This window comes from Brassica napus, chromosome C2, assembly GCF_020379485.1.
Source record: "Brassica napus cultivar Da-Ae chromosome C2, Da-Ae, whole genome shotgun sequence".
In the NCBI taxonomy this organism is placed as follows: domain Eukaryota; kingdom Viridiplantae; phylum Streptophyta; class Magnoliopsida; order Brassicales; family Brassicaceae; genus Brassica; species Brassica napus.
Genome location: NC_063445.1, coordinates 51,368,403 through 51,394,491, shown reverse-complemented (window position 1 = coordinate 51,394,491; position 26,089 = coordinate 51,368,403). Strand labels below are relative to the sequence as shown.

The following is a 26,089-nucleotide window of genomic DNA, read 5'->3' as shown; positions in this document are numbered from 1 at the left end:
TTTGAAGATAATTATTCTTTTGTGTAAGTCACTAAATTATAAGAAAATTTGCAAGAATTATCGAGTGATCAGAAACTCATGGGAGCTGTAATTGCTGCTGCTGGAGGTGTTAGTTCTTTAACTAATCCTTGTTTAATCAAATATGGAGCGGCTTCCACTTCTTCCTCTTCTGGATTCTCTTTTTTTGGTAATAGTTCAACGGCTAATGTGACTGGTCTCATTGAGGGTGGTCCTTCCGGAACTGTTAAGAAAAGTGGGAAGCCGAGGGCGAGACCTTATGTTACGAAAAGAAATCTAAGAGCAGTCGAGGATTCAGGGAAGAAATGGTCGCCTGGTGAGGTTATTGTAAAGCCTTCGGTGAATGCAGAGAAAAGAAAAGAATTTGAGGTTGCTACAAGTGGAGGAAAAGTGGCAAGACAGAAGACTTTTGAGACGGTCCCTTCTGAGGGACCGTCTTCTTCCTGAAGAGCATCCTCAGTTGGAACTGTCAAGGTTTGGGAGATTTTGAAGACTTGACAGTTCCTAGACTCATGGAGATACGCCAGAAGTATTTCCCTGAGATTCTTTTTCTTATGGAGACAATGCATAGTAGAAACGTTCTTGTAGATATCCAGGTGTGGTTAGGATATGACTTTGTTTATACAGTTGATCCTGTGGGATATAGAGGCAGGCTGGCAGTCCTTTGGAAGAGAAGTTTTGAGTTGGTGTTTAACTATGTGGATAAAAACTTGATGGACTTCCATGTTCAATATGAAAACTTTGGATTTTTTCTCTCGTGTGTATATGGTGATCCAATGTATAGTAGAAGGCATGTGGTTTGGGAGAGGTTATCGCGTATAGGAGTTCAGAGGAAGCAACCTTGGGCAATGATTGGAGATTTTAACGAGATTTTGAGTAATGAAGAAAAAATTGGAGGCCCGAGGAGAAGCGATAATTCTTTTAAATCCGTTGGTGAAATGTTGGAGGCTTGTGGAGTGTCGGAACTGTTTGGCTCAGGTAATGGTTTCACTTGGGCAGGAAGAAGAAGTAATCTTTGGATTCAAAGTAGATTGGACAGAGCTTTTGTTAACAAAGCATGGTCGGTGTTGTTTCCTGCGGGTTCTCAACTCTTCTTGGAGATGAGGGGATCTAATCACAGGCCGGTGTTGCTTACTCTTATGGATTCTCATGAGAAGTATAGAGGCTCGTTTCGATTTGATAGTCGAATGCTGAATAAACCTGAAGTTAGGAATGCTATTTTGCAAGCATGGACTATTAGTAAAAATGGTCTTGGAGCTTCTGTGGCAGATAGGATCAGAAACTGCAGAAAATAGTTGAGTAAATGGAAAAGATCTTCGGAAGCAAATTCAAAGCTTAGAATCTCCCGTCTTCTGTATCAATTTGATGCAGCGATGTCTAGTCTCAATCCTGATCCGGTTTTGTTAAAGACCATTAAATTTCAGCTTGTAAATGCGTACTCTGATGAAGCAAGCTTTTGGAAACAAAAAAGTAGAGATCAATGGAATGAGCTTGGGGACAGGTATACCAAATTTTTTCATGCCTCTGTTAAGACTGACAGGAATAGAAACTTCCTTGAGAAACTTCAAGATTCTTCTGGTAACTTGGTTAGATCAGCAGCGTCAAAGGCTGAGGTCGCTATCAAATATTTCTCAGATTTATTTAGATCTTTGCACCTGCAAGACCTTAACTTTCTGTTTTCGGGGTTCACCCCAAGAGTCACATCAAGAATGAATGAATATCTAACACGAGCTGTTTCTAAAGAGGAAGTACGCATGGCTGTTTTCTCAATCAAAGCTTCTAGTGCTCCGGGTAATGATGGGATGACGGGGTGGTTCTTCCAGCGGTATTGGGATATTGTGGGTCCAAGAGTTGTTCTGGAAGTACAAAGTTTTTTCATTAATGGGTCCTTTCCGAAGCAGTGGAACTTCACTCAAATTTGTCTGCTGCCTAAGAAGTTGAATTCCCCTTTTATGACTGATCTTCGGCCTATTAGTTTATGTTCGGTGCTGTACAAAGTGGTTTCCAAGATTCTGGTATTGAGACTTCAGCCCTTTCTATCTGTTTTAGTGGCCCCCAATCAGTCGGCGTTTGTAGAGAATAGACTCATCTCAGATAATATTTTGATCGCTCATGAGGCTGTTCATGCTCTCAGAACGCACCCTTCTGTGTCCAAAGATTTCTTGGTTGTTAAAACTGATATGTCTAAGGCATATGATAGGGTTGAATGGAGTTATGTTGAAGCTTTATTGAAGGCTTTGGGTTTTGATTCCAAATGGATAGGATGGGTTATGTTTTGTATTTCATCTGTCACATACTCGATTCTTATCAATGGTTAGCCGTTTGGTTTGGTCACTCCGGAGAGAGGTCTAAGGCAGGGCGACCCTCTTTCGCCCTTTCTGTTTGTGCTGTGTGCTGAAGGTCTCACTCATTTGATGAATAAAGTAGAGGAAAGAAATCTTATTGAAGGTATTCGCTTTTCGGTCAATGGCCCTGCTATTCATCACCTGTTGTTCGCAGATGATAGCTTGTTCATGTTTAAAGCTACAGAAGTTCAAGGCGAGCAGTTGCAATTAATTTTGAACCAGTACGGCAGGTTGTCAGGGCAAGTAATCAACCTGGAAAAGTCTTCGATCACCTTTGGTAAGAATGCTGCAGAGGAAGTTAAAGGCAGAATCAGGGACAGCTTGGGGATCTTTAAAGAGGGAGGAGCTAGCTCCTATTTGGGATTACCTGAGTGTTTCAGTGGATCCAAGATAGACTTGTTAAACTTCATCAAAGATAAGACCAAGATTAAATTTTCCGGATGGTATGCAAGAACTCTATCTCAGGGAGGAAAAGAAGTAATGATTAAGTTTGTTGCAATGGCTGCTCCAGCTTTTGCGATGAGCTGTTTTAAACTTCCTAAATCTACTTGTGAGAACCTGTCCAGTGCTATGGCTGCTTTCTGGTGGAGTTCAGTAGAAGATAAAAAGAAGATTCATTGGATAAGTTGGGAAAAACTTTGCCTTCCCAAAAATCTTGGAAGTATGGGGTTTAAAGACTTGCATTTGTTTAATCAAGCCTGCTCGCAAAACAAGCCTGGCGCCTTCTTAATGAGAGCCTGATAGCCTATATGCAAGATTCATGAGAAGTAGATTTTTATAGTGCTACTCTTGGTACTAGACCTTCCTTTGGCTGGAGAAGTCTCTTATTTGGCAAAGAACTCTTGGATAAGGGGCTTAAAAGGATGATAGGTAATGGTGAGGATAATTTAGTGTGGGTGTCTCCTTGGTTGATGATGGTATCAGAATGAGAAGTCCTCTTATGAAAAATATATTTGTAGACCCGGATTTGAAGGTTTCAGCTTTGATTGAGCAATATTCAGGTGCGTGGAATTTATTGTTGCTGAATCAACTATTTTACCCTCAAGATGTGGAGCTCATTTTGAAAATGAAGATTACGCAAGATTCAAAAGATTTCAAAGTTTGAAAATTCAATGTGAGTGGTGCTTATACTACTAAATCGGGTTATTGGTTGGCAGCGAATCTAGCCAAATCTGAGGTTAGAAGTCAGGCTGCATTGCTTCCTTCTCTTAATTCGTTAAAAAAAAATCATTTGGGATCTTTGTATTCCTCCAAAGCTTAGAATTTTCTTATGGAAAATTTTGTCTGCGGCTCTCCCGGTGGCTAATGGTTTAATGGCTAGAGGCATATTGGTTGATGATAGATGCCAATTTTGTGGTCATGTTGGTGAGTCAGAGGTCCATCTGTTCTTCACCTGTCCTCTAGCTAGGCTTATTTGGGCAGTGGCTAAAATTCCAGTACCAAGATCGGGCTTTAGCTCTTCTTCGATCTATTAGAACTTTAACTACCTTCTGGAACTGCAGGCAAACCTCAATATTCCCATTTTGGTAAGAAAAGTTTTCCCTTGGTTGCTTTGGAGAATATGGAAAAATAGGAATGCTTATATTTTTGAGAGTTTGGAGTTTAATGCTATATCGGTGGTGAATAAAGCTTTTAATGATATGAATGAATGGTCTCAAGTTCAACGGAGAGGAGACATTTCTATCAAGAATTTAGTTGCTGATACCACTGTAAATCGATCGGAATGGATTCCTCCTCCGATAGATTGGAAGAAATGCGATATAGGAGTTGAATGGGACAAAAAGAATCATATCTGTGGAGCAGCGTGGTTGCTTAGAGATGATAAAGGGATTGTTCTTATGCATAGCCGTAACTCCTTTACTAATGTTCTATCTGTGATGGAGGCTCAGGAAAGAGCTTGATTGTGGGCAATAGAAAGCATGAGTAGCCTCCATTTTTCAAAAATTGTCTTTGCAGCAGAATCCAAGGAGTTGGTTGGAGCAGTAACTAGACCACCAGCTTGGCCTTCTTTCAGGTGGATTTCTAGAAAAATTCTATCTTATCTCCGGTACATTCATGATTGGAAATTGGAGAAGGTTGATAGGATGATGATTTTAGGAGCTTATTGTATAGCACATAGTGTTGTGTTGTGGGATCTATTTCAATCGTACGTGGCCACTAGCTTTCCCTCTTGGTTGTCTGGGATTTTTTGCTCGATCTCTGTCTAGTGGTGTTTCTTTTTGGGCGCTCTTGTGATTGATCTAGATCTGGTTTTTTGTTGGTATGTTCCGTTGTTTTTGTTGTTGTAAAAACGCTCTTATGATATATGAAATGTTAAATATTCAGAGGGAAAAAAAAAATCGAGTGATCAAATAAGTCCAAGTTTCAAAATATGGTACACTCGTCGTGGTGTTGTCGGAATCAAAATTGGATTAGCCCTTCGACCAACATAGCTTTCCAACCAATGTATATTCTTCAACTTCGAGGCTTAATCGCCTACAATTTTTTTATTTACCTTTGACCTTTTCACAAGGTTCAGTATTCTGTGAAAATAATAATTATAATGTTTGTGAAGTCTATGGCCCACTTCTGAATATATTGCTTCTTAAGCAAAAATATATATTACTACTTTAAATTCTTTTGTTTCCTGACACTGCGTGCTAGGTCATCCGCATTTGAATTTTGCATTTTTGGTACATGGACTATCTCTGATTGGAGGAAACTTTCTTTCAGGGTTTTATTATCTTCCAAATAACTTGCAAAGGCTGGTCATTCTTCTGGTTCTGAAACTTTTTTCACCAATTGAGAACAATCCATTGCAAACGTAAGCTGAAATTGACGTAAGTTCCTCATACATTCCATTGCTCGGAGTAGTGCTTCTATCTCCGCATAGAGAAGAGAGAGACTAGCCCGAACATTCTTCGCCCCCATCAGCCCATCGAAACCTTCTAAAGTACTAAACCAACCCTGTCCACAGAAAATATCATTTTCTTTCCAGGAACCATCTGCGAAACACCATCTATCTGGAATTGACGGTAAAGACGTAACCTCTACATGTGATACTGTCCTCTGCTCATTCACTATCTACGCTTCAGCCCAAAGTGTTGATTCTGTCTCTGCCAATTTGAACGTATCCCTAAGATCAATATTCAGATTGCTAAAAACTTTATTATTCATTCATTTCCAAATGTACCATAGTATTCATGCAAACTAATGATCATCTAATTGCGGGAAGACTCTCCTGAAAAGATGATCTATGTTTGTAAAAAGAGACCTTGTTGAAAAAATAGCTGGATTTTATGGTATCCTTGAAAGAGCCCAAACCTGAAGTGCTGCAAGACATTAAAAAAAACACATGGTTTATCGATTTCTCGTCAGCTCCACATCTTACACAACATATATCACCAGTTATCCCTTGCGCTTGCAAATTTTTCTTGATTGATAATAAGTATTAAGCTTTTTAAAAAAATCTTTTGTTCCATCAAAATTTTTGCATACTCTGATGCTTAAATACCAACAAATTGTCTATAATGCATACTTTAAATATATAAACTGAAATTTTCTATAGAGTTAATAATAAAAATTTTCTATAGAGTTAATAATAAAAAAAGGATTTCTAACACGGTATCTTTTTTTCTTTATTATACTGCCATTATCATTTTAAAGTAAGTGTGAAATCAGTATATTCGCATATTTTTACATAAACACGATTACATTTACGTGTTTGGTTTATAAAACTTTAGTTTAATAGTTAAAACATGTAAAAGATAAATTGTTTGATCATATAAAAAAGTGGTAGTATTTTCTCTATATTTCTTTCAAATGTTATGTATTTTATTTGTATTTGGTTTTTGGAGTTTATTCCTTCAACTAAACTTAGCAAATTAGCTAAAAACTTGGTAAAAGTAAGTTAGCAAAAAAAAAAAAAAAAAAAAAAAAAAAAAAAATCGTCGTTCTCAGCCAGCCAATTTCAGTCACCATACAAGTGTTTTTTGCTTTATTAAAATAAAACAAATTGCTTTTTCTTTAACTCTGGATATATTACGCTATTACAAATTCTGAAAAATACTACAATGACAATTTTACGTTGGGTCACGTGATGCAGCCAGGTGTAAAATAAAGTGCTTTAACAAACAAAAATGATAAGTGATGTATATTAATACATTATTGTTTCCATGAACATATACATAACAAATTTTATAAGTGCAATATTTGGTAGCATGTTCGTAGATTATACCAATGATTAGATGAGATAATCAATCATTCGCAACCATTACTTTATGTATATATCTTGAAAGTTGAAACACTGCTTTTTGTATTTAATTTCCTGCTTAGATTTCAGTGTATACATGCTTTCGGATATACTCTCTCCGTTTCATAAAGTTACATGTTTTAGAAAAAAAAATTATTTCAAAAAGATCTATTTTTTACATTTTCAATACATATTTTATCAACTAATTGCAAACTTCAAAAAACTTAACTGCAATTATTGAATTTTTATTGGCTTAAAATTATAGAAAAATATAATTACAGAAAATTATGTATATATAAATGAAATTTAATATATTTTATTAATATGAGTGAAAAGTTTTAAAATATGTAATATTTTGAACGGAGGGATATATCAAATGTTCAACAAGAATGTATGAAAGAAAAAGCGAAAAGAAATAGAAAATATAAAGCCCAATTCGCTTGTTACCACAAGCCCGTTCGTGAGTTTGTTTACTTCTCGTGGCTCTCAATGGAAACTTTTGTAACCCCTAAGCATGGCCTAAGCAGTGTTCCAAAGATTCTTCCAAACCACAACGTCGAATATCACATCTTTGAAAACATCAAAGATTCCTTTGAACTCAGGACCTTTTGTGTAATTCAAGAAGTCAATATTAGTTGGATCAACGGTGACCAACATATCCACTCAAATGAACCACGAAAACATTTTAAATTAAAATATCAAACTGGACTCTTCGAGAAGCTCCAGCGAAATCATAGATCCGGTGCATGGAGCAACATGAGCAGAGGGCCGTGCATGAATGGAAGCAAGTAAAACATGTGTTTGGGGCCTTAGATAAATTAGGTATTTAAAGGGCCAATTATTTGTGAAATTCTTCCCTAGTATAGTTGGTTATAAGAGCATTTTGTAAGTTTAAAGGTGAGAAGTTCGATCTCTTCCCTAGAATAGATTTTTAGTTTTCATTAAAATAGCCATATAATTATTTTGTGCTTGGAGCCCATTTGATATCAGGCACAGCCCTGCATGAGCATGCCCGAAAGCATCCTCGGAAGGTGCCAGTTTGTAGCAAGGATGCTCTTTAAACGACCCGGTTACTTGAATCGAAAGCATTAATTCTGTTATTCAAGTAATTTAGATAATTTAAAATATTTTGGATACAAAATTGTTGGGTAATTTCAGAAATATATTAGTTTATAAGTTATTTTAAAAATATTTAGTAATTTTAAAAATAAATATAATAAATATTTTAAAATATATAAAATGTATTTTAGATATTCAGATACTCAATTTGGTGTTCTATTCGGTTTCAATTTTTTCCTCTTAGAAATAATAGAAAAAAAAACTGTTCAAATATATTTGTAAACAATAATAGTTCGATTTCGAATTCCATTTTCTCGGGTTTTGGTACATATGTGAAGACCTAAATGACACAATTAGCTTGCAAACATACATTTAAAACGTGTGATGTGTTAAGCTAGATGGACTTCCAACCTAAAACCAATTGGTGATAAGTGGAGTGGTTCATCTATCTTATATATTACTAAAGATCCCTTCCAACTACCGATGTAGGATCTTTGTCCCTAATACGCCCTCCTTGAGATGATGGCTCTTTAAGCGTCAATTTCGGAATGTTTGGGCAAGATCGAGGGCCAACTTTGGGCCGGGTCGATGTGGATCGGGTTGGACTGCGTGGATCGGGCTCTGATACCATGTTAAGCTAGATGAGTTTTCAAACTAAAACCAATTGGTGATATGTGGAGTGGTCCATCCATCTTATATATTATTAAGGATTCCTTACAATATCCGATGTGAGACATTTATCCTGCTGTTCCTAAATTGATCAAAGCAATCAAAAGTCCGTGGTTTAACTAAAGGAACAGTCGGTCAGCGTTACACTTTGACGGACGAGTAAAATGGTAGTTAGGTTAGCAAACGAACGACGAGAATCTCTCGGTGAGCTGGGTTAGGTAAAGGCTTCTATCACCAACCAGTCACTTTATTCCAGGCTCATTTCGCGTGGGTATGGGAGCGACGGTTGTTCAGATTTTAAGAAAACCATATAAACAAAACTTTTTTCTTTTTAAAATTTTCGAAAAGCAATAATTAAAAGCTAACGAAAAGAACAAAACCTTCATCGCAATCGCTTCGCTTCTTCAACTCTCTCTCGCTTCAGTGAAACCCTAAGGAAGAAGAAGAAGACGAGGTACTCTCCAATGGGGGAAGTAGTGGAGAACACCAACGCCGCTCCGACCTCGGAAGACGAGCTGTACGGATTTAAGCGTCCGGAGATGTACAGTGGCGCCCTCGCCGGCTCCGTCGCTCCGTACGGTCGCCATGTGTTCCTTTGCTACAAGAGCCACGAGACCTGGCTTCCTACGCGTCGAATCCGAAGGTCTCCCGCAGCGTTTCGCTAAGTCGTTCAAGGATCGGAGAGCTGATTCAATCGAGCTGATGTTGAGGTTTTCTGTTGGTTGTAGACGAAGCTGACGGATGGAGATGTGTTGGTTTTCCCGGATATGATCAGATACAAGTGAGCTTATCGATTTTTATTAGCTAGTTGAAATAGTTGGTTCGAGTTATTGTTTGGTAGTTCGATTTGTATGGAAAGTTATGACTGATTGATTTAGAAACTGGGGTTTTTCGATTTGAGCTCCTGATTCGGATCTGAAAAGGCGTTCTCAGTCGTTCTGCTGATTATACGTTTATGTTTCTATGTTAATTGTTGTTTTGGATAGGTTTGGGTATTTGTAACTGAATCTGAAATCCCAAATCGAACCTGCACCAAAACCCCTGAATACATACCCGATCCAATTTGTAAAATAGCCTAATGGGTCTTGTAGGGTGGTAATTTGGATATTGGGCTTGACCCCGACTCGAACACACCAAAAAACCCCAAAAAATGAATCCTGAAATTCGAATTAATACAGAAAATAAATATTTGAAATCTAATAAATACTTCAAATATGTAATTATTATTTTGATCCAAGATATAAAAATAATTATTAACCGAATTGGAAATGAATTCGGATTCAAAGTGGATCTTAGGTAAAGTTATAAAATCTGTTTGAATCCGAAGTATTATTAACGGAAACCAACTGCAAACATATATAAACCTGAATTGGAACTAGAAAATTGAACCCAAAAACCTGATTGACGGATTGACATGCCTAGTTTTGGATCTTAATAGTCATCTTTGGAGGTATTAGCTTTGTGTCTTATCCTTTTGTATAATTTTTTATTCTTGTTGTCATTACTAACAGGGCGCTTAAGGACACAGATGTGGATGCTTTTGTGGAAGTTGTGCTTGTTAACGGGAAACCGTGGACCTCTGGGATTCAGGAAGAGTTATCAGGTTCCTTTGTATTTGTGTGCGCTCATGGTAGCCGGGACAAGAGATGTGGTGTTTGTGGACCAGCTCTGATTGAGAAATTCGAGGAGGAGATAGGCTCACGTGGACTTTCAGAGCAAATCTTCGTTAAGCCATGTTCTCATATCGGTGGGCACAAGTATGCTGGAAATTTGATTGTCTTCAGCCCTGATTCAGCTGGAAATGTTTCTGGCCATTGGTAACAATATGTCAAATCTCAGCTTTCTTGTGTAACTTAGGAAAGAAAGTGATCTGTAATACCTTATGCATCTGAAAACGATCTTGCTATTGTGTAGGTATGGCTATGTGACTCCTGATGACGTGCCTGCAATGCTTGATCAGCACATTGCACAAGGAGAAATCATACAAAACCTTTCCAGGTCTGTTTACCCTGCTTGTTATTTCTAGCTTATTACACGTATGTCTCTGTTAAAACAGCTTTACGTTACCTCTTGTACAGTTTATATTTTTATACGGAATCCATGCCTGTATACTTTGCTCTAGATGTATACCGCGTGTTGGATCTGAAGATTCTGAACTTTTGCAAGTCTGTATCGTTTTCGTTTCTAACAAGTAACTAGTGCGTATCACAGTGGACAAGTTTCTGCATAGAGATAGCAAATGGTAACATGTAATGTGTAGTTTAGTTGAGGTTTTTGTTGGTTGAACTAGGATGCTCATAACCCTTCACTAACTCAGTTCATAAAAGTCTAATTTGAAGAAACGTTGCCAAGAGACCCTTCAAATTTATTCAACTATGTATTTTTTTTGTTTCCAAATAGCGAGATAGTTTACCCAAATAATATATTTTTCAGGGGCCAGATGAGACTAAGACCTGAGGGTGAGGAAGCTGAGAAAGAGGATGAGCATAAAGTCCCAGACGGAAACAGCGTAGTGGAACGCGAATCAGTGGAGATGAAAGGATTCACAGGAGGTTGTTGCCAAGGTGCAAAAGGGGTTTCATGTTGCCAGGAGCAAACTCCAGAACCAGTCAAGAAAGAAACATCCGTGAAGCAGAACTGGTTCAAATGGCTGGAGAAAGAAGAGGTTCTCTTGGTCTTGGGAGCTGCCGCAGTTGGGGCCATCGCAACCATAGCAGTGGCTTACAGCATTTACAGGAGGTCAGGTTAAGAAACCACCCTACGTTTTACATTTTAAGAAGAACTTACACAACAAGTATAAAACTATATTTCTCGTAGCATAGAAAAGAAGAGAAAAAGAACATGGAGGTAATGATCTTTTGAACCATGTAACCATATATCGGTTTGACAATTCAGGAATGGCATGTATACTCTGCCTTTGAATAAATGTGTTATTAGCCTCTTCCCCTGATTTCGTGTGTATTCATTTTTTGGATTGAATCGGTTTAGTTGGTTAGCTTGTGTTGGTTCTGTGCTCTTAAGTATATCGATCTAATTCTAGTTTGATTGTATATGGGGTAACTGATAATCTAGCGGCTGACAATCTTCTTCTGCTGCTAATAGATGATGATAGACTTTACATTTCGGTTGTAGTTGTGTAAAGGAAACGTGAGGAAGTGTTCATGAATGGAATTATATCATAATGTATGTATTATTGTTCTATGAATGCACAGAAGTTAGATCACAGTAAAGACAAAATTTATTGTTCGTCTCCCGAGTGAAAAAAAAAGTTCATCTGGACAACCCTTTTCTTATGTTATTGCCTCATTACTATATCGGTAAATTTTAAAATGTCAGACTGATTTTAAAACATAAAAACGCCGTTGCCGGGGATCGAACCCGGGTCACCCGCGTGACAGGCGGGAATACTTACCACTATACTACAACGACTCGGTTGGACATTGTGGGAAAACAATAAATAAAATAGTAAATATTTAGGATCGTCTTCTCCAAAACCCTCAAACCCTTACCGGGACTTCTCTCTTGTTCGATAATTTGCCAGTTCTCCTTGTGCTAGTAGCTTCACTGACAGAAGGCCAAATGTTCGCGACGAGGAATCTTTTGAGAACTTGTAGTCGCTCTCTATCGTCTCTCCTTCACTCCGATTCCTCCAGGTAACTTCAGACTCCAAAACCCTAAACCCATTTTCCACCTCTGAATCCTATTTTCTCTATGATAATTCAGATTTCTCCGAATACCCATCTCCCAAAGTTTATACCTTTTATACCCAAATGATTGGTTTTGCTATTATGGAATTTCTGGATTTTGATTTTGAAGGAATCTGGTTGTGTCATCGAATCATGTTACAAGCAATCTGATTCTGCAGCCTGGTAGCTCCAGTGAGGGCAATTCCAATTCATTTCAGCCATTGACGCATCAAGTCTTTAAAGGATGGTCACGAGCTATGTCAACGGCTAGAGGAAGGAGCATGAGGAGTAAAGTAGAGAGTAGAATGCGTAAGGAGTCTGGTAAGACTTTAAGAGAGATCAGGAGAGCTAAAAAGCTGAAGAAGAAACTCATGACTGATGAAGAAAGACTCATCTACAACCTCAAAAGGGTATATAACATCATCCACTAGCATTCATATGTGTGCTTTGTCTTACTGTGTGAATAGGTTGAGTTTGAGTGTTGTTGTACTTGTATTTGATGCAGGCGAAGAAGAAAGTTGCGCTTCTGTTACAAAAGCTCAAGAAGTACGATCTCCCCGAGCTGCCATCACCTGTGCATGACCCCGAGCTATTCACGCCTGAGCAGATCCAAGCGTTCAAGAAAATCGGTTTCAAGAACAAAAACTATGTTCCCGTTGGTGTCCGTGGAGTCTTTGGAGGAGTGGTTCAAAACATGCATATGCACTGGAAGTTTCATGAGACGGTGCAGGTTTGCTGCGATAACTTTCCAAAGGAGAAGATTAAAGAGATGGCGACCATGATAGCGAGCCTGAGCGGTGGGGTTGTCATAAACATACATAATGTGAAGACTATTATTATGTTCCGTGGTAGAAACTACAGGCAGCCCAAGAACTTGATTCCTGTTAACACCCTCACAAAACGGAAGGTAAATGCAGTATAAAACTTAGGCTTCTGTGGTTATAGGATGATACTTTAGTTCATATTAGCATTAGGAAATAGGCATGTGGGTTTTGGTTTATTTCGGTTCGGGTATTATCCGGTTTAGGTTTATTCGGTTCGTCCACAATCCCACTGAAGTAAACGGAAATTAATCGGTTTGGTTTTTGGTTTTTGGTTTTTGGTTGATTTCGGTTATTTCCGTAAATAACAGATATTATTTTGGTTTCCTGTTAGAATTCGGTATAATTTTCTAAAAACAATTGGATATTTCCAGTTAAATTCGGTTATTTCAGTTAAACGCTATTAGTTTGGTTTGGTTTATTTTGGTTATTTTCGGTTATTTTTTTATATTTTTAGAAAAAATCAAAAACCGAATCATTTTTCACAACCCTACTGAATTAAACCAAACTCAAAAGGTAACCATACCGAAAACCAATTTTTTGGTTCGGTTAGGCTGGTCTTAGACTATCCAGGTTAAGATATTGTTACTTAACGGCATGCTCAAAGCCCAAATCTTCAGCTAAGACAATATTTATGTTTAGGATTAATGAATCATTGAAGTGTGGCTTGCTCTAGTAACTGTTTGATAGTGCTATGGTATGAGCAAGTATTTATGTTTTGCAGGCTTTATTTAAAGCGAGATTTGAACAAGCACTTGAATCACAGAAGCTGAACATCAAGAAAACGGAACAGCAGCTAAGGAGAATGGGTGTTAACCCCGAAGATCCGGTTGCCATGGCTAGCATCCAGAGAGTAGCCTCAACGTTCTTCGACGCAATCGACAAAAAAGAAGGAAGCCCTTATGTCTTCCATGGAGATAAAAAATCAGAAAGAGGAGCTAGTGTTGTAAATACAGAAGGATCAGAACCGGGTGATGAAGAAGATAGTGACCAGGAGGAGTTGGATAGATTCATAGCTGAGATAGAAGAGGCGGCAGATAAGGAGTGGGAGGAAGAGGAAGCTGCGGAGCAAGAGGAAACGGGTAGAATAAGGTATTGGAACAGAGAGGAGTTTGCAGGAAGAAGCAGAGACTCAAGTCAAGGCTTTAGAAGAAATGAAAGGGATACACGTAGCCAGAGGAGATCCAACCATAGTGATGATGATGATGATGACAGTGATCAATTGGATAGTGGGGATGATGATGAAATCCCAAGGAGGTTTGACAGGCCGAGATCAGATACAAGAAGGCAGGGAAATGATTTTATGAGAAGAAGCTCTGATCCTCGTTCTCGAGTGAGGAGTGATGAAGATGTGCTGAGTGATCTTGATAACACGATGTGGGACTCTGAAGATGAGGAAGATGCACCTGCTAATTATATTTCGAGCAGCGATGAGGAGGAAGATGAAAACAGGGGAGTATCGGCATCTAAACAACCAAGATTCAGTAATTATAATAGTTCAACAGAGGGTACTACTATCAATAATTCGAAGACAAAGAGTGGAAAACAAAAGGATGAGGATTGTGATAGTGATTAGAAATGAAGAACATGAGATCGCATAGTTTCTTACAGTTTTATTTTGACATCCTTGGAAACTGATTATTAGATGAGAACTGAAAGATGTTGAAACTCTGGTCTGAGTATTCAAAGCTGATATATCTGTTTTTGTTAGCTTTGGTTTGTTTGTGATGATTCAGTGGAAGACGAAGAACATGACATGGCAAATACATTCAATAGAACCATGATGTTAAATTTGACGATGGATAAATGAAAATAATATGATACTTTACACTTTACACTATTCAATCATTTATTACTCTTTACTTAGTTTAGTTATAATCTAATCAACTATTCCATTATTGAATGAACGTCGCATGGGTGTTCGGTGTCTCATTCAGATTCGATTCAATTGATTAGAATTTTAAAAAATATGTTCATAAGTTTCATTTAGATTTTACTAATTTCGGGTCGGATTCGGTTTGATTCCAGATCGGTTATAGCCCAATTTATTTTAAAAGAACTAAAACAATTAACTAGAAAATACTCAAAATATATAAATTATTCAAAAATCTAATTAAAAATTAGTTAAACTATTCAAACTAACTAAAATCATTCAAAATAATAAATAGATAAACTACAAAAAAATTATAATACTCTAAAATATCTGAATTTTTTTAACATATATAAAATATTAATATTAATTTTAGATATTTTTGAATTATAGTTGAATTCCGTTTCGATTAGAATTGTTCTAAGGGAAATTAGGCCATATAGCCACACAAAAAAGCCTAATTCACTATCTACACAATTACCCTAACAGATCTATATACGTCGTTACTTTTCTATATTAATACTGTGTTGCCCCTTATGTCAACCGGTAAAACCTGCAGCACAAAAAATAATTTCTGATGTTAATTATTAGGTGTAAAACAGTAAATCGTGGCTTACCTTTCTCCACATCTTCTTTTTTACTTATCTAGGTAATTTCGTAGAATTTGAAAGGTCTCCGGCACCGAGTGGAGTAACCCTGTCGCCTCCGCCTGCTTCTCTTTGATTTTTGACATCTCTTTCGCTGTTATAAACTTCCGCCTCTACTCCGCTTCTGAAGTCGGCTCCCAATCGACAGCGTTAAGTCCGCAGCGGCGCCTCCCAACAACCTGTGTCTATTCTATTTAACAAACTCGATTCTTCTCTGATCTTTTCACCCACAGTAATCAAGTTCTTGGGTTTTAACCTTCGCTTCTCTTCATCTCATGTTATTTTCTTTTCTATTTCAGATATACTCGGAACTAGGATACTATAACTATTAAACCTAAAACATTTTCGGCTTTGAATGTCAGATCTGTAAGATAAATTGACCTCTACAATTTATAGTCGGTTGGGGTTCCCCCGTATGTTCTTATTCTTTCTTAAGTTTGAGTTGATATTTTTTTTATCAGATATACACATATACATAATCTTGTCAGATTGATTGTTGTGTGGAATAGCATTTGCATTACATAGTTGTTTCGTCGTTTGTATATAGTATGGTTTGTTGTAGATCTATTCCATTGAAGTGGAATGGAATTAAATATAAATTCACGCTATCTACTTCATATGTAATTGTAGATTTTTATCTTATGCATTTCTATTCGTTATCCATACTTGTTTTGTTTTACATAAAAATTAATTTCTATATACAATAGTATAGCTTCCTCCGTACTCACTATTTTCCCTTCTTATTTTCATCTGTCAGGTTTGACATAGACGAGTTAGGCATTCGAAGTAGATTGTTTGAGATAGGGTTTGAACCCACTAAAAAGAAAAGGGTTAACAACTATTTCAACCTCCGTTAGATTGAGGTGATAAAGAGTGTATTATAGGATGAGGACCTGGCGATGTTGAATGCGTCACAGTTTGGGCAAGTCTTGCATATGCATTGAATTCATATGTTATCTATGCTATCGATATGTCTTACATGGTTTTCATTCCACATTATTGTTATACTATACATTTTATTTAACATTTACTTTGTTATATGGATCCTAATGGAAGATTTAGGCTGCCAAGTAGATTGTTCCAAACTGGATTTGAGCCATGTGGTGAATATATTTTTATTTATATGTAATGATGCAATGTGTATATAAGTAGAATAGATCGTAAAATGGAAAGATCATACATGTGAAATGGAATATATGTATGATCTTTACCATTTATATTTTTGTTGTTGTTGCGGTATCATTGATATGAATCTTAGTTTATGCGTATTGATCAAAACAAGCATTTAAAACTCAATTTTATAACTTCGTTTACCAGATCAACATAAGTGTAAACTTGAGTAAAATTGGGGGTAGGTTTATGATTTAAAGAAAATTAATAACTTTACATATTTTTAATATTTGGGTTTATGGTTTATATTTGGGCGTAGGGTTTATATTTGAGTTTATAGTGTAGTGATTATGGTTTAATGTTAAGTATTCAGGGGTTTATGATGGAGTTTTAAATATGGTTTATTATTGAGGAGCTGATATGGGGTTGGTGTTATATACTATTTCGGTGATATGAAATAGAACACTTCTGAACTTTCATATCATGCATGTGTTTCAATTTTGGTGATATATAATTGGCATGTTACATAATATAATTTAATATAACATAATATAATTGAATATTACATAACATTATGTATTTTTTAGATTTTGATATTTGAGTTTAGTGTTTATATTTGGGTTAGGGTTTAGTGATTAGAATTTAGGGTTTAGTTTTTAGAAGGTGAGAGGAGACGATTGGGATCAACATTAACTTTTTCTATGCAATCAAAGGCATTTCATAATTTCATAAATATGTACTATGTTATTTATTTTGTTTCATTCTATTTGGGATTATGATTTATATTTGGATTTAATATTGGAAAATAATTTATAGATTATATTTTGGTTTATAGTTTTTTTACTAGGGTTTAGATTTACTAAGTAGGAGTTTGGGTATATTATTTAGTTGTTGTGGTTGGTTTTATATGTATAGTTTCCAGCGGATGTTTGGATGATGTACTATGTCCCAAAGATAAAATAGCATATACGCAATCGAGATAGAATAGTATACGCACAATCTGGTAAACATTAACTTCTTCGTGCACTCATCTTAAAAATGGATTGACTGAGGTTGGTAAATGGAATACAAGATATATTGGAAGGAGATATATTTTAATCCACCAATTACTGCGCATAGCAAATCCGTATACGGTAAATATATAAATCATGTGGTTCTCCTCTCTTTTATAAGTTATCACCAACTCACTTCTTTGTTGAGCCACATAGATTACAGTCGACGACATTTATATTTCTGTTTCACCGGCAACTTGTTGTAATAAATGGCAGAACCGAATCATATGAAGATTAAATGTCACCGATTCAATTATGTCAAAATCATAGTGAGTTTCTTAATTACATTTTTGATTTTGGCTATCTCTCAAATTCACCCTTGTTCTAAACCCAAAAGTGCATGATATTTTTTTTATAATGGTTTGGATCGGATTTCAGTTTTTTGATTCGGATTAAAGTCTTAGGGTAAAAACCGCCCACACTAACTAATGAACTCTATTTTATTTGTTAGTCAAAGCTGATAATACAACAAAATATAAATATAAGCCCATTGGACTTGATTGGCCCATATTTGAGCATACCCTAATCTTAACGGTCCACTTGATGCGGTTGCGATACACGATATGAGTTAGGAGCTAGTATCAGGTGTGGGCGTGAGTAGAGAGCGTAACGTCATCGACCTTCTTCTTCTGCTTCTTCTTCTTCTTCTTCCCTCAGTTTATAATTTCACGGCTTCCTGACTTTGCTTGAAAAGATCGGTCACGTGAACAAGAGAAAGAGATCGTGCGTATCTGTTCGCTGTTTCGCTGATTGGAGGGTTCGTCTTCCTTGTCTGATCCTCTCCGTACTGCTCACAATCTGTAACCTATCCGATACGATCGAGATAATGGATTTAGCATCCCGTTATAAGGTGATTTCGAATCCTTGTGTGTGTTTTTATCACCACATTGGCTTCCCCTGGTTCTGCGATTTCTAATTACGGTAGATTTTAGAGGATTCTGTTTTGATTTGGTTAGTGTGTATACTAAACCGGTTTAATGTCATCATAAAAACATTAGGATCCGGTTTATTATTAGTGTGTATTATCTTTGTATCTCTTCGCATGAATTTTGCTTTTAGTGCTTATGGTTGTTCTTAACTTGGTTCTGAGCTCTTGTTGTACAGGGAGTTGTTGGTTTGGTTTTCGGAGACAATCCATCTTCTAATGAAGACAGGTACATGTTGTTTTCTCTTTAATTTACTACCAGTTTGAATAATACAGTTAAGTGTTGAGAATTTTATTTAAATGCGCATTCTTTTTTTTCTATTAAGGTGTTTTTGTGTTATGTAGTTACATTCAACGGCTGCTGGATCGTATAAGTAATGGTACTTTGCCTGACGATAGGAGAAGTGCTATAGTAGAACTTCAGTCTGTTGTTGCTGAAAGTAATGCTGCTCAACTTGCTTTCGGTGCATCCGGTAAGTCTCTTTCTTTCTTTCTTTCTTTCTTTTCTGTATTGCGTCTGACTGAATGTGAGATCAAATTGAGACTGCGGTTTAATAATTTTAATTTCCGTGATTTCAGGATTCCCTGTGGTAGTGGGCATCCTGAAGGACCAGCGGGATGATGTTGAAATGGTGCGTTATCTTCCTTTTTCATTTCTCTTTTGTAGTATCTTGCTTCCGCAGATTGCTGTTTGTCCTTACGTCATAGCAGTCCCTCTTTCCCTCACTTGATGGAACATGTAGCAACATTTGTTGAAGCAAAGTAAATACGTTTTTTTTTTGGGAGAGTAGAATTTTAACTCTATGTTTGTAGTCTTTGGAAACAGACGGATAGTTCAGAACCAAATCAATAATAAGGAGGGTGGTGGAAACATGGAAATGTTGATTTCTTCCATTATGCGTTTTGGTTTAGCATGACAGTCTTTACTATAACATTTACACTTGTAAAAGTCTTGTTGTTTTACCGTGAGATTATTCAGAGTTTGTTATCTAATTTCTTGTTGATCTGACTGTGTTGTGCACTTGTGCTATGTTTTAACTTATTGTTTGTCTGTCCAGGTTCGAGGTGCCTTAGAAACTCTTCTTGGCGCTCTAACGCCAATCGATCATGCAAGGGCACAGAAGACTGAAGTCCATGCCGCTCTTATGAATTCCGATTTGCTCTCCCGTGAAGCTGAAAATATCACTCTTCTTTTGAGTTTGCTGGTTAGAGTTTACTCTTTTTTTTCAGAAGAAAATATATTTCTGTCTTGTTAAATTTTTATGCGTGCATCATATCATATGGTTTGTTCTCCTCGTGGTATGGCAGGAAGAAGAAGATTTTTATGTTCGATATTTCACTCTCCAGATCTTGACAGCTCTTCTTATGAACTCTCAAAATAGGTATATATTCTTACAAAGTGTTAACTCTGTGCCATCTTTATGCTGTAGAGTCTTTTGTTGATGGTCTCTTCAGATTGCAGGAAGCTATTTTGACTACTCCTCGCGGCATAACTCGGCTCATGGATATGCTGATGGATAGGGAGGTAACAGTTAACTATGTCTTGGATATTTTCAACGTTGCTATTGGTTTGTTTAAGAGTCTGTCTCTTTAGCCTTCAGCTAACCTCAAATACTTATTAGTTTGGGATGGGATGTATATCATATTTCATTAACGTCATTTATTGGTGTTTGGCTTACAGGTAATCCGGAACGAAGCTTTGTTGCTTCTTACGCACTTGACGCGTGAAGCAGAGGTGAGATAACTGTTCGTTTTCTGCTGCCTTTAGCTGAAGTAGCCATCGAATCTGATAGATCTCGCTTAATGATTAATTACTTGTAGGAGATCCAAAAAATTGTTGTCTTTGAAGGTGCATTTGAAAAGATTTTTAGCATCATCAAGGAGGAAGGGGGCTCAGATGGCGATGTGGTTGTGCAGGTGACCAGTAGCTTTTTTAAAATAGATGATAGCACTATTGTTATGTTAAGAATTTGACATTTGAAAAAGAAAAATGATCTTTTTCTCTTTAATTTAGGTCTACACAATTATTGGCACGTGTCCATATGTTATCTTCCTGCAATTTTTGCAATCATTTCCAATGCTTATTGTTAAGTTCAGATTCCTTGTCCATGGCATTTGAACTAATAGTGTTCGTTCTTTACAGGACTGTCTGGAGTTGTTGAAAAATCTTCTTCGCAACAGTTCATCAAACCAGGTTTCAAAGCTTTGTAAATGTTCTTTATTTTTCTGATTTATTTACTAGATCTGCACACAGGCTGATATTTGAAACTGTACAGATACTACTAAGGGAGACCATGGGTTTTGAACCAATCATTTCAGTTCTAAAACTGCGAGGGATTACATATAAGTTCACCCAGCAGAAGGTTAGATCATTTTCTCTCATTTTGGATTGATTCTACCAGCTAGTGCAACTTTGTTAATACTTTTTTTCCTTTTGAATGAACAAAATCCTAGTAGACTGTTAATCTACTGTGTGCACTGGAGACAATCAATATGCTGATCATGGGAGGTGCAGATACGGACCCTGGAAAAGATTCAAACAAGCTGGCAAATAGAACGGTTCTAGTTCAGGTTTGTTAACATGTAAGAATGTTGTGGCTCCCTATTGTTGACCGGATCAAATATGTTCCTCATTATATGTATCATGTTTGGTCTAATCAACAGAAAAAACTGCTAGACCACCTCCTTATGTTGGGTGTTGAAAGCCAATGGTCGCCTGTTGCTGTTCGGTGCATGGTAAGCAAAACTCCTTTGTTATCATTCAAATTTCATTGTATTTCAAATTTCTTTTCTGATTTGTGCAATTGACAATAATTTCGAATAATTCAATTTAACTTCTCGAATTCTTTTGTTGAACCTTGTTTCTAAGTTGACCATGGAACTGGTGTGTGTGTTTATGGGTTTTTATCTAGAGATTGTTAATGTATCATCTAGACAGAGTTAGCTTAAGTATCTAATGGGTCTTCTATTTTTTGATTCTTTGCTACTAGACATTTAAATGCATTGGAGATCTGGTTGATGGACATCCCAAGAACCGTGATATCCTTGCTAGCAAAGTTCTTGGTGAAGATCGGCAAGCAGAACCTGCACTCAATTCTATCCTCCGGATCATTTTACAGACATCTAGTATTCAAGAGTTTGTTGCTGCTGATTATGTCTTCAAGACCTTCTGTGAGGTTTGGAACTTTTTGTGTTACATGTTATTATTTGATAGTGTAATGTGAGCTTGCAGCTTATTGTTACATTCTCTAAACGTTTTCAGAAAAATCGGGAGGGTCAAGCAATGTTAGCTTCAACTTTAATACCCCAACCACATCCCACCACCCGAGATCCTCTAGAAGATGATGTTAACATGTCCTTTGGAAGGTGTTATCTTCTTTTCCGTTCTCCTTCAGCTTTCACAGTTTTTTTTTTTTTGAAAAGATTTCACCGCGCTTTTGACCTAATGCTCTTGTATCAAATCTTACTGGAATTTTATATTTGTGTCAGTATGTTATTGCGAGGCATTTGCTCTGGTGAAACTGATGGGAATCTTGAGGTAAAATATTTGTGTCTCTGTTGGATGTTAATTTGTTATGTTTTCCAGAACTAATCTATTTATTTCAAACAGACATGTTGCAGAGCTGCGAGCATTCTTTCTCATGTTTTGAAAGACAACGTTCAGTGCAAGGAAAAGGTAATTGACTTCAATGCCACCATAACTTTATACCTTAGGTTCATTGCCTGACTGTTTCGGAAACTCAACAGGCTTTAAAAATAGTACTTGAGTCACCTGTGCCGTCCATGGGAACTCCAGAGCCTCTCTTTCAAAGGATCGTCAGATACCTAGCAGTTGCCTCTTCCATGAAAAGCAAAGATAAATCAAAATCATATATTCAACAGATCATTTTAAAACTGCTTGTCACATGGACCGTTGATTGCCCAGCTGCAGTTCAGTGCTTTCTAGATTCACGCCACCACCTAACGTACCTGCTCGATCTGGTAGCAAACCCAGCTGCAACAGTTTGCATAAGAGGCTTGGCGTCTATCCTACTGGGAGAATGCGTCATCTACAACAAATCAAATGAGAATGGTAAAGATGCTTTCGCTGTAGTTGATGCTGTGAGCCAGAAGATGGGGCTCACAACGTACTTCTCGAAGTTCGAAGAGATGCAGAGCAGCTTCGTCTTCTCTTCTTCCTCCGTGGGGCCTCGAGAGGATCATGAACCGTTGACGAGAACAGCCACGCCTAGCGAAGCCGAGATTGAGGATGTTGACGTGGCAGGTGCGATGGATAAGGGGAACGAGGATCACCCGATGCTCATATCGTTGTTTGATCCTAGCTTCACAGGCTTAGTGAAGAGCCTTGAAGGTAGCATTAGAGAGAGAATCGTGGACGTGTATAGTCGGCCAAAAAGTGAGGTGGCTGTAGTACCGGCGGATTTGGAGCAGAGGAGCGGAGAAAGTGAGAAAAACTACATCAACCGCTTGAAAGCTTTTATAGAGAAACAATGCTCGGAGATTCAGGTACAGCCTTCTTGCTCAGCTCGTCTATGCTATTTCGTTGTTTGATTACAATTAAAAGAAGGAAAATTTAGAGATTCTCAGTAACATGAAATCTGAAAATCATGAGAGGTTAGAGAAGTTATTAGGATGCATAGCATCTTGTTACAACGTATTATAGGAAACGTTTGAGTTTCTGTTAAGAATGGATTCGGAGGAAGCAATGTTCAAGAATAGCTAGACGCTAGTTATGCGCTTTATATGGAATTATTGATTAGACCGACTTTTTGAACGCCTAGACCATTTTCTTCAAAAATCGTTCTGAAAAAAATCGTTTCGTTTAGGTCCAATTTTTCGACTATATGCCGCCTAGACCAATTTTTGGAACACTGTGAGGAAGCAAATATTCATACAATAGGTCTCCAAATTTATGTGATATATATGGTTTTTAAGTATGTTAAAGTTAGAAGAGACAAAAAAAAATAAAAAAATCTCAACATCAGTTGTGCCTTAAAGAGCTTATTGTCGACCTCTGTATACTTTTCCAGAACCTTCTTGCTCGGAACGCTGCTTTGGCAGAAGACGTAGCTAGCTCTGGGAGGAGTGAGCAATCTCAAGGATCAGAGCAAAGAGCAAGTACAGTAATGGAGAAGGTTCATATAGATAGCATCAAGCGAGAACTCCAAGAAACATCTCAGCGTTTAGAGACGATCAAATCAGAAAAAGCCAAGATCGAGTCCGAGGCATCAGAATACAAGAACGTTGCCGCGAAACTCGAATCAGACCTGAAGGGCCTGTCGGACGCATACAACAGCCTGGAACAAGCGAACTACCATCTCGAGAAAGAGGTGAGATCCTTGAAAGGAGGAGAAGATCCTATGGAGTATCCTGATGTAGAAGCGATTAAAGAAGAAGTGAGAAAAGAAGCTCAGAAAGAGAGCGAGGACGAGTTGAACGACTTGTTAGTGTGTTTGGGACAAGAGGAGAGCAAAGTGGAGAAGCTGACGGCGAAGCTGGTAGAGTTAGGAGTTGATGTTGATAAGCTTTTGGAGGATATTGGGGACGAGTCTGAAGCTCAAGGGGAGTCTGAAGATGATGGTGATGAATATTAAACAAAGTTGTAGAGATCAAATCGTCTTAGTCACTCAAGTAATTTATCATCTACTTTTCAACATGTTACAATGCTTCAGTTTATGTTTACAGATTGGTATACACATAACAATGAACTCAAAATCTGATTTTTAAGATACTGCAGGATGTTGTGTTTCACATTGTACATTGTTGAGACTAACATTAGAGAGTAGCATGTAGGGTTCTAATCAGCACAAAAGGGACGCCATCAGATTTGTTGGTGAGCTCCATACGCCAAGATCAACAAACAATGACTGCTTCTTGTCTTCTTTGTCCGTTGATTTGAGAGGGACTTGGATTTTTGCTTTAGAAGATATGCAAAACCCCAAAAACTGAAACCACACTGAAACATGGCACCAAAAACTGAAACGATTAGTCTTTGATGTAATGTTTAACCAATTAAATAGTCTTTTAATGTAATGTTTAACTAATTAATGTAGGTGTTAACGCAAGAACCGTTCAAACCAAAAGTGTTTGTTCTGCTTCTATTGATGGTAAAAAACATGGCGCCAACTCTATCTCTCTCTCTACTATCATTTCCTTTTGACCCCTTTCTTGATTTCTCAGAAGCTTTTTTACTTCAAGATATAGACAAGATGAATGAATGAAAGAAGAATCAGATTTGGTTTCTCACTCTTATATTCTTCATAGTCATCTTTGATCATTTTACCAGTATTTTCAGATAACGGGGGAATTGATTCAAGGTGCAATGCAGAAGATTCAGATGAAGCTTTACCCTCCAAATCTAGAGTAAAACAAACAAGCATTTTTAATTGTTATTGTGTGTGTATTTTGAGAAATTGCAAACAAAAATAGCAGTTTTCTGAAGTGAAAGTCAAAATCAACAACACGCAAGGAGGGAGGATCAGTCACGTATCAAAAGCCTCAAGTCGTTAGAATCCTCTTCTTGTTGGAATCTTGTGTGAGCTTTTTGAAGGAGTTTGAGAACATTAGACAATGCTCCATTGCTTCGACACTCGTCGCTCTCCTTCTCTGCGTAAGAATCTTCTTCCGAATTATTATTCGTCATCTGGTATCTGAAATAAATGTACTGTGAGACCTGCAACAAGTTTGGCTTGTGTTGAGGCCAAGCACTAGGATTATCATCAACAATAACCACTCTTCGTTGATCAGCAGAGATACGATCAAGGGTCTTCTTATGAGGGGATTTCTCTCTGGTTATGACTCTATTTCCAAAATATCTTTTACCAGGATCAATAACACTCAATACATACCGCGCGTAGCCGTAAGTGCCCATCGTGTAAACGTGCATGCGGAAAAGCTTGTTGGCTTCTTTCAGAAACTCGCGGAGGAAAGGTCGTAACTTTATCATATGCTCGGGATTTTCTTCGTTAAACCTCAGTAGATCAACCCTTGACTCAGGTTCTTCCATCAAATATTTTTCTTTATCAGAAAGCTGTGAAACAGGGACATAGTGGAGAAGCGTTTGATCCAAGTCAAGCATGTAATTTCATCTTCTTCTTCATCATCTTCTTCTTCTTCTTCTTTTCTTCGTTGTTGAGACACGAGAGTTTGTTTCTTCCTTTGGTTTTATCCAATAAACTAAAGAATAGTTGCTTTATAAACGACGCCATAGTTTCTGTTGGCGTTGTAAGGAGAAGACGAAAACAACTACACTTTTTTTGAAATAGACAAACAATAAACCTAATTTGATGGGAAGCAACAACGAGCGAATGAATAATCAATCGGTGATAGTGATTTTGTATTTATAATGGAGGGAGAGAGATTGGAGCTTTGGAGTTGGGTAAGGAAAAAAGGAAAATTTCAAAGTGATTTTCCTTTTCTGTAATCGCTCTACGTGCGTGTTAAGTTTTAACGCCTAATTCTAGTTATTATGATTAATTGACTATTATATCCTCTAGATTAAAGCCAACTCACCAATGTAAGTACAAATCAATAAATTTGTTGTTTGTATATTTAATTTTGATAATTCATCAAAATAACTTTTGCAATAAAACAACTAAAAGCATATTTAATTTTGATAATGTAATAATGTAAGTACAAATCAATAAATTTGTTGTT

At 37.2% G+C, this 26,089-nt stretch overlaps 3 protein-coding genes, 1 non-coding gene and 1 pseudogene across 5 annotated transcripts; 3 read left to right on the top strand and 2 right to left on the bottom strand.

The window, feature by feature from the left end:
* Positions 1–8,642: 8,642 nt before the first annotated feature.
* Positions 8,643–11,585, top strand: LOC125581470 (annotated as a pseudogene).
* Positions 11,586–11,679: 94 nt separating this feature from the next.
* Positions 11,680–11,751, bottom strand: TRNAD-GUC. Its single transcript has one exon. It is a non-coding gene; the product is annotated as a tRNA-Asp (tRNA).
* LOC106382131 (CRM-domain containing factor CFM9, mitochondrial-like) lies at positions 11,680–14,602 on the top strand. The gene is made up of 4 exons (XM_048746975.1): positions 11,680–11,975; positions 12,139–12,418; positions 12,514–12,915; positions 13,554–14,602. Exons 1-4 carry the CDS (start codon positions 11,902–11,904, stop codon positions 14,403–14,405), a joined length of 1,608 nt encoding a protein of 535 aa, XP_048602932.1. The 5' UTR covers positions 11,680–11,901; the 3' UTR covers positions 14,406–14,602.
* A 3,504-nt stretch (positions 14,603–18,106) lies between these two features.
* On the top strand, positions 18,107–24,184 carry LOC106382129 (golgin candidate 6). 2 transcript variants are annotated; one of them, XM_013822094.3, is made up of 19 exons: positions 18,107–18,358; positions 18,613–18,662; positions 18,779–18,906; positions 19,013–19,065; positions 19,492–19,638; positions 19,742–19,815; positions 19,889–19,958; positions 20,115–20,168; positions 20,255–20,350; positions 20,577–20,627; positions 20,710–20,796; positions 20,891–21,004; positions 21,098–21,169; positions 21,424–21,609; positions 21,696–21,799; positions 21,923–21,971; positions 22,044–22,109; positions 22,181–22,939; positions 23,464–24,184. In XM_013822094.3, exons 1-19 carry the CDS (start codon positions 18,335–18,337, stop codon positions 24,025–24,027), a joined length of 2,748 nt encoding a protein of 915 aa, XP_013677548.2. In that variant the 5' UTR covers positions 18,107–18,334; the 3' UTR covers positions 24,028–24,184. The 2 variants fall into 2 exon arrangements, with proteins under 2 accessions (XP_013677548.2, XP_013677549.2); XM_013822095.3 differs by lacking the exons at positions 18,107–18,358; positions 18,613–18,662; positions 18,779–18,906; positions 19,013–19,065 and having other exon boundaries at positions 19,510–19,638; positions 19,896–19,958.
* Positions 24,039–25,676, bottom strand: LOC106399002 (RNA polymerase II C-terminal domain phosphatase-like 5). The gene is made up of 2 exons (XM_048746974.1): positions 25,107–25,676; positions 24,039–25,039 (listed from the first exon to the last, which is right to left on the bottom strand). The coding sequence occupies exons 1-2, from the start codon at positions 25,509–25,511 to the stop codon at positions 24,932–24,934; spliced, it is 513 nt and encodes a 170-aa protein (XP_048602931.1). The 5' UTR covers positions 25,512–25,676; the 3' UTR covers positions 24,039–24,931.
* Positions 25,677–26,089: the final 413 nt, after the last annotated feature.

Coding starts and splice junctions, on each gene's coding strand:
- LOC106382131 (XM_048746975.1), top strand. CDS start 11,902: ATGTTCGCGACGAGGAATCTTTTGAGAACTTGTAGTCGCTCTCTATCG. Junction 11,976..12,138: donor CTTCACTCCGATTCCTCCAG/GTAACTTCAGAC, acceptor TTGATTTTGAAG/GAATCTGGTTGTGTCATCGA. Junction 12,419..12,513: donor TCATCTACAACCTCAAAAGG/GTATATAACATC, acceptor TATTTGATGCAG/GCGAAGAAGAAAGTTGCGCT.
- LOC106382129 (XM_013822094.3), top strand. CDS start 18,335: ATGGATTTAGCATCCCGTTATAAG. Junction 19,959..20,114: donor ATATGCTGATGGATAGGGAG/GTAACAGTTAAC, acceptor TTTGGCTTACAG/GTAATCCGGAACGAAGCTTT. Junction 20,351..20,576: donor ATGGCGATGTGGTTGTGCAG/GTGACCAGTAGC, acceptor CGTTCTTTACAG/GACTGTCTGGAGTTGTTGAA.
- LOC106399002 (XM_048746974.1), bottom strand. CDS start 25,511: ATGCTTGACTTGGATCAAACGCTTCTCCACTATGTCCCTGTTTCACAG. Junction 25,040..25,106: donor ACAAGCCAAACTTGTTGCAG/GTCTCACAGTAC, acceptor ATTCTTACGCAG/AGAAGGAGAGCGACGAGTGT.